We start from the raw sequence: 12,151 nt of genomic DNA on the forward strand, positions 1-12,151 counted from the left end.
TCATCCGTAGTCATTTCTTGATGCTTCAATGGGGGGATACCAGAGTTATCAACTCTCTTTGATTTCACAATTTTCCAGAAGGCTTTTGTGTTGTTATAAAAATTTCCATCCATTGTATCATGAATGTAATTCATATGAGTTTTTCTCAGTTCTTTCTTGTATTTGGATCTCTGTTTTTTGAAAATTTCTTCGTCCTCAGGCGAATTTGTCTTTCTTTGTTTTTTGTAAAGTCTTTTTAATTTGCGCTGCATACGTCTCAATTTGTTGTCATACCAAGGCAAATTGTGTCTTGTGGTGGCTTTCTTTTTAGGAATATGTTTAATCATGAGGTCGGAAAGGACATGTTTAAATGTGTCCCAGTTTTCCTGGACAGGATGAGCATTGATGTTGCAGACGAAGTCAGAGCTGAAAACCATCAGCTCCTCCTTTAAGGATTCCATATTTGCCTTAGAGTACAAAAAAGATTTCTCTTTTGGCTGTTTTTTACTGAACTGGCTGAAGGCTGCTTGTAATCCTTACAATGTCATGATCACTTGATCCCAGGCCTGGGAGAGTGTCAACTTCACAAATCTGCTCAGGATTTGTTGTGAGGAACAGATCAAGGGTATATTTACCTCTTGTGGGGACGAGGACCATCTGTTGTAGATGGTAGCTTGTACAAATGTCAAGGAACAGTTTACATTGAGAGGCAATTGGGCTACCAGTTTTCACGGTGAGTGTGGACCACATTATGTCTCTGAGATTAAAGTCACCAGATAACCAGATCGTAGATGGCTTAATGCGGAGATTGTTAATTTTTGCTAACGATTGATCAAGAGCAACGAAGGAGTCACGCGAAGTGTTGGGGTTGTAGTGCGCACCAACAAAAGGGGGCTTACTGTTTGTCATCTCAACTCGAACCCACAGTAATTCTCGCGTCAACTTCCAAATCATCAAGTCGCAGGGCAGGAAGAGCTTTTATGGCAATCAGAACACCACCGTGGCTGTCTAGACGGTCCTTTCTGAAGACTGTATAATTCTCAGGGAAAAATTCACATGATTTAATGGAGTCGTTTAACCATGTTTCTGTTCCAATTACAATGTCTGGCTTTTCAGTTTCAAGTAACACCTGGAAGTCTGCGATTTTCTTTTAATACTTTGAAAATTCAGGTTAAGAACCTTAAGGTTATTTAAAGTAGTCTTTTTATCTTATCCTTAAACAGCGGTCTTTATGATTGAGGTTTTGGACCACTCTGAAGAGGACGGGGTAGGTTGTTTTTACATGTACTTGATCTGGTTTGAGGCGTGGATGTAGCTGTGGGACTACTACAAGTCTCAGCGGAGATGGAACCAAAGCTCGAGTTTGAGCTAATACTACTACACGTGCTTGTCAAACCTTGAGTTTGTGATGAGTTTAAATTTTCAGTATCATCGTCTGAACTTGATAGGCAATCAAATGAGTTTTCATCAACAGGTATGCCCATGTAATGAAAGAAGGAATCAGTAAATGTGGGCAAACCACAATTTGTGCAAATCCATGATGCACTGGAGTTACCAAGCTGTTCATAAATTGCAGAACTCATTCCCATGCATTCAACATGGAACCAAATGTCGCAGTTATCACATTGGACACCTCTATCTGGGAAATAACCCACTTCGTCACAGCACACACCACACTGTGCACTACTAGTAATATCATGAGTAATATTGTCAAAAGAGTCTGAGTCTGGCTGGGGAGGCCCAGGATTTGGGTTTATATCCCCTCCTAAGGTTAATAGTAAAGCATGAATCCAAATCAGTTTTTAACTTTGGAAGACGTCAGCATCCGAAAAAATGTTTTTCGTGGAAAGAACATCTGAGCAGCGTATCCATACAAGGCACTAACATCGTTGGTCTGCACAGGTAAAACAAGTAATTTTCTACTTACAGTTCCTCGCGCTTGAAAAGGTCTCAAGGGCACTTCAGAGGTCAGGGATAGCAGTAAAACATACGTGGCACAACAAACATACAGGTACATCTCAGTGGTATGCAAAATGTAAACAACACGAGAGCAAACAAGATGGCTGCTGGCAACTTCCGGTACGGGTTTAGAATTTCAGTGACGTTATAATCCAAGATGGCGGCACGTTTAAAATACACTTGGTAAGATGAGGCATAACTTGGTTAAAAGACACATCCAAAAGTTTTACGGTGCAACAAAAGAATGTAGAAAGGCTAAGCGGGCTTATGGTATCGTGGAGTCAATCCAGTAGACCTCGACTTTATCGCAAAGGTGATGAATGCGAAGTAAATCCAAGTAGCCAATCTCCAACGTAAAATACACACAGTATACAAATCCAATACAGCGGTGCAAGAAATTTGTTAAAAATCACACTTTAAAATCGCTAAAAAGTTTAAAAGTCCAGCAAATAGGACGAGAACATCAATAAATATCCGTCGGATGAAGGATGGGTGAAGATGAACTCAAATTTTAATCGAAATAAATGGATAAAAAACAGCGAGCTTCCCCGCAAAAAATTTCGCGTCCAATCCAGTCGAGGTCAGAGGTATGATATCTCTGATAATATATTTCCGGGTCATGTCAGTCGATTCGCAGATTGTCTTTTTGTTGAATTCAGAGAATTCATGCTAAATGTGGCGGGTGCCATGTTAAAAATCGGATTCAACATGTGTGTACTGTGCAGTAAAAACTAACTGTAGCTGGCAAGATGTAAAAACTGTAAAAAATTTAAAATTGCCTAGGAATGATGCAAGTGAACTGTCGTACATTCAGAATTACTGATGATCCAAGATTATATAGGCTACGGACCACAGAAGAGGGCACAGTCTGACTTCGCCCAGCTTGAAGTCAAGTACCTCATTGATATACAAAACTTGTTCGTTCATTTTTTCAGATTTTCAATTAAAATGCCATGTACCGGTACTTTTCTTTTTCCCCATACAGGCATATTAGATTGTAGCAGCTAAGAGAACCCCATTTGGTACCTTCGGTGGTAAACTCAGTAAATTACACAGCAACTGATTTATGTGAGATAGCAGCCAAAGCCGCCTTTGCTGCCGGCAATATCAATCCAGAGATAGTGGATAGTACAGTGATTGGCAATGTTGCCCAGGTAAGTGAAATAATAAAAAGCAATTTTTATGTATTTCCACAAAAAATGGACTTTGTTTTGCCCACAAAATGTTATTTTCACTCTCAGATACAAAAATATGTCCCCTTTTAATTTTGAGCCAAACAAATGTTCATTCAAGCACCTACATCGCCAATGTGTCAATCGTAAACTATGTCGTGTCGATCAGTTTAATGTGACAGGAACATTCCATAGATTCATGCATGGACATACTAAATAAGATGAATAAAGAATGAACATCCATTTATAGTGTTCCTTTGTTTTATTAACAATGACAGATTTTGTCATAAATACAGCACCTAAGGTCTTGATTTTTGCAAAGTACCGGTATATTCATTTAAGTGCATTACAATCAAAATTTTGGGGAAAAATGAGGGCAACCGCCTCAGCAAATGGGTTTAAGCTAGGTGCACAATTAAAAAAATAGGTTTACTTGGTGACCAATTTTTTTATGGTTGGTCAAGTAACAGCAAATAATGTATGAGCCTCTCTGGATTGTCCTTAATTCTGATTGCATATTGTCCTATTTACAGACCGCAGCAGATGCAGCCTACATAGCTCGTCATGCAGCCCTTCGTAGTGGTGTATCCCAAGACAAGCCAGCCTTGACTGTCAACAGGCTTTGTGGCTCTGGCTTCCAGTCTATTGTTAACGGCATACAGGTGAGCATTGGCTAGTAGTAGTAAATAGTTGCACTGACTGACTCTCTATAGCCTCATCATCATGTAATGCTATGGGAGGTCTGCCATATTGAATTGCTACGATTATACAAAATAATGCACACATACTGAGACGTTGATCATGATGTGTCTAATGCATTGACAGCCCCAGGGGAGGGGAGGGTGCTGTGCATCAACATCTCACATCAACATCTCGGTACAAGTGCACCATTTTGTACAATTTCTCGAGCTACAAGTAATACACAGACTTTTTTAACTTATTTCAAAAAAAAGAAAAAAAAGGATTTCTGCTATTTTTATAACAAAATTGTCACAAAAAATATAAATACCTCAATCCTATGAACGCATCCGAAACCACCGCTCGTGGTGCGCAGCATGCACGGCAATGGATTTATACACAATCAATACACTACTGGTAGTTTCTAATGTTCGCTCTGGTTGGTCATCACTATTTTAGAGTGTATGAAGGAAAATCAAAACAGTGTACTTCTGGCAGGTTTTGATGGATATTGGACATGATTAGTGTCTAAATGGTCAAAAAGTAAAGTTGAACATTGCTTTCAACATATGGAACAAGCTAATAATGTATACACTTAAAAAACATATGTATGCATAAATATTAACAAAAGATATCAATCAGTTCTTCAAAAAGAGACTGAGAAACATGTTTATTTTATATGTCACATAATTATGTGTTTGTTCATTTATTTGCAGGAAATATTGGTAGGGGATTCTGAAGTTGTCATGACGGGAGGAGCAGAGAATATGAGTCAGGCACCGTACACTGTGAGAGGGACTCGATTTGGTACCAAACTTGGTGTTGATTACAAGGTAATGTGATTGTACAATGTTTTATAATGAATATTCATAATGTGAAATAACCAATAGGAGCTGGCAGTGGGCTATTCCAGTCTAAATCCATACACCCTCTATGGAAGACATGACTTAAATCCACACTGGGGGTGTAGATTTCAAATGGAATCACCCATTCAGGTAACAGGTAACCACTTTTGAAATTCATACTCCCTGTTTCGAAGATTAAGGTCATGTCAGGGGGTGTATGGATTTCAACTGGAATAGTCTGATGAAACAGAAGTGCATCCCATTCATTGACATAGCAATAGTCAGGCATGAGAATTTTCAATTTTCGTCAAAATTTCCGCGACTTTATTTAATTTCAGCCTATTTTTGGTACTTTTTGCCCAATTTCACAGTCACACATTTTCAGGTTTTTTTTAGGAAAGTGCAGTCTCATGCCTGAATAATACATATAGGTGCATTATTTAAACCAGTTTTTTTGCATACCAGTAATGTGGCTAGCTTAATCACCAGGGTCTCTGGTTCAATATAATTGCAGCTTTTTAAGAGCTAATTAAAACATGCTTTTATGACCACTGTCAATTATTTTTATCTTTTCATCACAATGCACTCATTTGTGGTCTTGCTCTTTGAAAAATAAAATAGTGTGTACTGGTATTTTAATTGAACTACAACAGTAGCGTACTTTTAAGCCTAAAAAAGTGTTGTCACACCCAAGTGTATTACCCCTCCCCCTTTTTCAATGTTGACTCCCCATTTTACAATGTTGATGTGGACTGCGCTGTAAGCTTTTTCACCTTGAATGATGGGGTGGGGAACTGAAGTGAGGAAGGGGGAAGGATGTACCTTGAAAATGTAGTATCAAAAATATTTAGCTTATACCCTTCACCATGATAGTTTGCACTGGAGGGACAAATAATTTTGTTTGAGTATTGTGGCCATGAACCTCTATAAACAATGCACTGCAGCCCTGTGTGAATTTATCATTACAAGACAGATGCAGTATATCCTTTGTAAGTTTAAAGTTAGTCTCCTTTTCGTTTCACCATATAGCTTGAGGATACATTATGGGCCACATTAACAGATGCACACATCCAGACTCCAATGGGTATCACGGCAGAGACGTTAGGTGCCAAATACGGTGTAACAAGGGAGGATTGTGACCAATTTGCTCTGCAATCACAACAGAGGTGGAAAGCTGGTAAGGAAATACTGAACACCACAGTTACGTATTATAGAACATCAAGCTAAGGCTTGAAGGTAACAAGAGAAAGCATATAGAATATGTGTAGATTGATATCAAAGGGATGTATAAAATTGTATTATATTTATATTTTCATGTTTACTTACAGCTAATGAAGCAGGTGTATTCAAAGAGGAAATGGCCCCTATTGAGATGAAATCAAAGAAAGGTGTCCAGGTGATGGACACAGATGAGCACCCGCGTGATGCAGACCTGGCAGACCTAAAAAAGTTACCACCAGTATTCAAAAAGGAAGGTTTAGTCAGTGCTGGCAATGCATCGGTGAGTAGAAAACTTGATTGTTTTGGTGATTATAAGGTAGAAAACAATGTATGAGCAAATCAACACTACTAGCTAGACCATACAAAACCATACAGCACGAAGCAACTGCAAGACTATGCATCCCACATGATCCGATTACGTAATCATACATATAGGCACAAAACTGTTGGCTGGGTCCTGGACACACACATGGCTTGCTATGCCTGTTCTACTGTTTGGCACCCGAGGGGTCAGTAGGTCAATTCTCCAGATTTTAAGTGATTTTGGCTAAATTTGAAAAAATAGGAATTGACTCAAGGAAGCTTTTAATTGCATTTATATTTTCATAGGTCTTGCGATTCTTGAGTTAAAGCCAGTAATATATCAAAACAAACGATTTGCATGTTTTTCCCTCCTAGAAATATCATGCAAATGGGGTGCAAATAACAGCGTTCGAAATTTTGGTTGTCCGGTTGCCCGGGACAACTAAAAAAGTCGCCGGACAACCAAAAATACTGATTCGGTTGTCCGCCGGACAACCATAAATCTAGCCAAAAGTCACATTTGTAGGCCTACGGATAACCAAAATCTTAGACGGACAACCAGAAATTGTAATCTGGTTGTCCGTGGGACAACCATTTATTTTTCCTAAATTCGAACACTGGCAAATAACACCACTTATATCAAGCCTTAGGTTCTTTTATATTGAATTCGTACCATTCATCTTGTGTGTCAGCTTTATTTGTCTCAATATTTGAGTACCAACACAGCTAGGTCATGCTCCCATTCGACCCAAATAACACAGATGTTGTGTTTTATCCATATTTACCAATAAATAAAATGACTGTTTGTGTATTTTCAGGGTATATGCGATGGTGCCGGTGTAGTAATCCTAGCCAGTGAAGAAGCTTGCAATAAACACAACCTGACACCACTAGCACGGCTAGTCAGCTACCATGTATCAGGATGTGATCCACATATTATGGGTATTGGACCTGTGCCTGCTGTACAGAATGCATTGCAGAAGGTGGGAATGAAACTAGAAGACATGGATTTATGTGAGGTAAGGGTTGAATTACTGACACCCATAGACTAGTAATAAACAGATGATGTACAAACTGGTAAAGGTCAGCAGCATCAGATAACGAGAGCCAATCGTTCCATGAAGTGTGAGAGACGTTACTGCTACATTTATGCTGGTTTCATACTTTCATGTCGCTTGCCACTGAGCGGCATGACGCATGAGCAGTGCAGCCAAATTGACTCAATCAAAGCATATGATTGGCTGATACGTCATGCTGCTTGCCGCAGTGGTAAGCGGCATGCAAGTATGACAGGGGCATTTCTCTGCCTGTTTCAGGGTATTTTTCAAAGTGCATTTTTGACATCTTTGGGTGGTTTGTTAGACACCAGAGGTGGGATGTTTGACCCTCATGAATATGCACAAATTCTGATTGCATACAAATCACAGGGGTTTTGGTTCTTTCAGTCTTTCTGTACCTCTTTAATATATCGCTTTCAGGCATGATATAGTTTTAATCTCCCTGCTAAATCCAGGCCTGATGAATGCCCACTTTCTCACTGTGTCTGAGCGGCCAATCAGTGAGAGTGTTCAGTCATGACTAGATGAGATTACAGGTTGAAATGGTTAATTTTATACATACAGATTTTGATTGGTTTGAGATAAATAGTAACATATATTTCTTGTATCTTGTTAAGGTTAATGAAGCTTTTGCAGCCCAGGCTATCGCTGTCTCTAAAGAGCTTGGATTTGATCCTGCCAAGACCAATACAAATGGTGGTGCCATTGCTCTAGGCCATCCAGTGGGTGCATCAGGCGCTAGGATATCAGCTCATCTAGTACATGAGCTTAGGTGAGTATTGTGATATCAAAGTTGCCCCTATAGACGAATCCAATTTCACGCATTCCTACACCTCAATGGGGGCCGTAGCTGGGTCCCGGTTGGCTCAATCTCACCTAAAATGTGAAATGATGCGGCCTTGGAGGGTATTTTAAACTGCATTCTATCACCCGTGTTACACGTAGACAAAAGAATGATGACAGTTTACAACACAAAAGAATCTAACATCGATTTTTAAGCGGCTTTAATCCACCCAATTGGGCACTCATAACACCAGTTTGGTGTTGCGGGGACCCAATAATGGCCGACCAAATCCTGACCATGACTTGGCTTGTTGGATTCGTCTATAGGTTAGAAGGTGTGGAGAGCCCTGTGCATAACACATGGTAAATCAGCCATCAGTGATAATGGCACTTTGAGCTTGAGTGTTACCTAAATTTCCACATTTTGTAATCAATCAAACACACATTTGCAATCACAGTGTTCCTGCTGCATAGCGAAATAATCCCAAGGTACACTCATTTGCCCTCTACGAGCTGCACTAAACAGCAGAGTCATGACTCTCTAGTAGGCTTTCCTCGTACATATGCTGAACACATACTCAAGACTAAAGCCTATGCCAATTCTGAGCTTGAAATTCCATAAGCTTTTGGTAAATTGAAATCACAACCATTGCACAGTGAACTTGAAAAGGTTGAAACTGTTATATTTGAAGCAATTTAGCACTTGCACAGGCATTTGTATGTTTACCACTTATTCCCCATGTGGGGATAGCAACTCGGCCCTGTAAGAGTTTGTCTACTCCATTCAAAAAAATAGAAGCGTGCATAAAGCAGGTGGTAGTGCTATGTTGTTACTATTACATACATCTTTCAAATCTTCTCCCAACTTCACCAATCAATGGTAATGTGCAAACCAATGTTGAAATGGCTTAATTGCAATACCTCCCAAGTAAATAGAATTAAAGATTACCTTCTCAATGTTAAAAATGTGTTCTCCTTTGTTCATAATATAACCTGCAATCATTAGATCCCAATCTGAAATAATCATGATTCTATGTCTATTTTATTTTTTCACTTTACAGACGACGTAACTTAAAACATGCCGTTGGATCTGCTTGCATAGGAGGAGGACAAGGCATAGCATTGATATTTGAAAACACAAATTAAGACAACTCAACCACTCCATGTGTTGTTACCAAAACTACAACCTTTTCATAAATTCAGAAGGATCTCTGCCCTGTTGTGAACCTTAAACATGCAGTTACATGTGAAATGATTCATTTGATTCCATTACAATGTGTGTATGTCATACTATAAATTTCATATTGTCAAAACCAAATAGTTTACTGACCTGACAGGGTTGAACCATCTTGGGCGATGTCCATCTTCAGAGTGATGCAACAAAATCATTTGATCAACTGGAAAGATGCCCAAGTCCTCGAGAAGGATTTTAATTGGGGAGCCCAGATCTGGATAAGGAAGAGCACTCCAAACACCATGAACAGAAACAAGGGGACCCATTGCCTTTGTCATGGATATGTGACACGATCTGGTCCATGGGGGCCAAAGGAGGCATTTTTGAAAATTAGGCCATCATTTACTGAAAACACCAAAGGCCTAGCATACTTGGTTCTAAAGTTATGAAGTTTTTTGATGTCTATTTTCTTATGTATTTTATTGTTTTTTAACTCCATATTTTTACCTTCATCTCAGTTTCAAATTTGCCGCCTTTGGCCCCCATGGACCAGATCGTGTCACATAATGATCTGCCTCCCTTTGTTTAGAAGCTGGATCGAAAAATATCACTCTGAAGATGGCCATCGCCCATGGTCGAAACTGTTAGTTGGTTTTTAGTAAAATGTTTGGTTTTGACCAGATGAAATTTACACTAGTATGAGATTCTACAAACCTAATGAACCCATTCAAGAATGTGTGTGTATGCTTTGAATATTCCGTATATAAAAAGATTATATATATTTGTACACCTCGCAGAAATGGAGAAGAAGAATTAGGGCTCTGTGCCAGGAATAATTGGGGCTATGTTTGCTTTGCCCTGAGTGTATTCAGAACTAATTGCTGCTTGTACATGCCAATTGTAGACTATATTCTATATATCTACCTCGAGTCACCAGTACTAGCTTTGAAGTTCAACGTTGTTTCTTGCATGTACATACGCGCCATGCACTTTGATCGCGCACATAAAATTATGTACACACTACGTAATGCTAAGCTAACACAGAGCACGCTGAACTTCAAAGCTAGTGATGTTGACTCGAGGTAGATATATATACTTCATGTATAGGTGCAATGCTTCCTAGACCTTTTCAGCAGCTGATTGGAAATTATTTCAGAAAGATGTCACATGCCAAAACATTCAACCAATCAATTTCTGACCACTTGAATGTGTATGAAATGATATTACTAGCTATTTTGTCAACAATAAAAGGGTTGAATTTCTGAACAAGTTTTATTTGCCTTTTAAGTTTATAATTATTTATTTTATTATTCAATTTGCATTTCTACCTATTCCACTATCTTACCTTTAGCACATCAATGCAATCTAAATATTAAATATAAGGAACAGGCCCATAACCAAGATTACCAGTGAAGCAGAGTGAATGTAGGGTCTCTCGCTCCCTGAATAACTTTCCTAGAAAAATGTGTACGAATTGCATGAAAATTTGGCATTTTGAAGCTAAAATGGTCAAATATTACATGATTTTTTTTTTCAAAACACTTATTTGTGTAACATTTGGGGTATGATTGCATGGATCCCATTGAATATTGGAGGGATTTATCCCCCATCCCTGGGATATCTCTATGCCCTCCCCCTGGACTGGGCCTTGTATGTGACAGAATCTGGTCCATGGGGGCCAAAGGCGGCAAATTTGAAACTGAGATAAAGGTTAAAAATATGGAGTAAAAAATAATAAAATACATAAGAAAGTAGACATCAAAAAACTTCTTAACTTTAGAACCAAGTATACTAGACTTTTGGTGTTTTCAGTAAATTATAGCCTATTGTATGTATAACGTAATAATTACAGTAACTCAATTTTCAAAAATGCCTCCTTTGGTCCACATGGACCAGATAATGTCACTGTTGTCACATATAAGCTTGTGTGTGCAATGCATGTACTATGTAAGATACCAGATGTCATTGTAAGAGGCACCTATTTTGGTACACATGCATGACAGATAATCTATGACATCCCAAGTATCATCCATGAGACATTTAGAGAATAAATGATAGGATTTTGTCTTTTGCCTATACAATATCGTGTCATAATGGATGGGCTGGCCAATATTTTGAGTAGTGGATGCGGCAGCCGTATCCACTACGATAAAATATTGGCCAGCCCATCCATTATGACACGATATTGATAGGCAAAAGACAAAATCCTATCTTTTATTCTCATTCTTATTCAGTTTTAATGTAATTTTTGCGAGAAAAACTGCCCTTTTTCAGAAAAAAAAAAGTTACTTTTGTGAGGACATCCCCGTTGTTTGAAATGAACGAAACCATCACGAACATCTAAGCCGCCGAATCGCGTTCTTAGTTCTCGCACGTGTATTACGCGAACGCATATTCGCGATCATTGAGGAGCAACAAGCGTGCACGCCGTTGCGTGGCGGCGCAGCCCTGACAAATATCACTATCAACTATTGTGAGATATTATACACCCGAAAACCAATCAAATTACGTGAATTCTTTACAAGACGCACCCATTGAATAAGAATTAGTCATATGCACACCTGGTATGCAAATTATATGCATAATGTTGTAGCAAAAACTAGCAATAAACATCTGTGACATGAATAAGGTCAAATTGATTTATCCATCTGTTTTTAGTTCATTTTACAGCAGCCATAAAATATTTGGAGCTGCAAGTCTAATTTTATCTTCAGTATGTTATAACCTTACAATGGGCATGAATATTGAAATTAAATTGTTTTAACATTTTAATGTAATATGCCGATTGCGACTATCCACCGCAAAATGTGCAAATTGTCACTTTATTGAGGTATGGTCCAATGTACATTGTAGGTTTCTGTAAACAATATATATTAAACTGGGGTGTTAATCTGGAAACGCCACAATATTTTAAAAGCTGTTAGCATGATTAAATGCGATAAATGACAGATGCTTCTGGAGGGTTGTCCAAATTGTTTT

The 12,151-nt window shown here is 38.7% G+C and overlaps 1 protein-coding gene across 1 annotated transcript; it reads left to right on the top strand.

Annotated features, from left to right (window-relative positions):
* Window positions 1-645: 645 nt before the first annotated feature.
* Window positions 646-11,213, top strand: LOC140137320 (3-ketoacyl-CoA thiolase, mitochondrial-like). Its single transcript, XM_072158963.1, is given in 11 exon segments — window positions 646-712; window positions 1,203-1,246; window positions 2,933-2,983; window positions 2,985-3,092; window positions 3,644-3,772; window positions 4,505-4,621; window positions 5,663-5,810; window positions 5,962-6,134; window positions 6,976-7,176; window positions 7,833-7,987; window positions 9,060-11,213. Coding segments are annotated over 11 exon segments (1,278 nt in total). The 3' UTR covers window positions 9,145-11,213.
* Window positions 11,214-12,151: the final 938 nt, after the last annotated feature.

Source organism: Amphiura filiformis, chromosome 17 (assembly GCF_039555335.1).
Source record: "Amphiura filiformis chromosome 17, Afil_fr2py, whole genome shotgun sequence".
Classification (NCBI taxonomy): Eukaryota; Metazoa; Echinodermata; class Ophiuroidea; order Amphilepidida; family Amphiuridae; genus Amphiura; species Amphiura filiformis.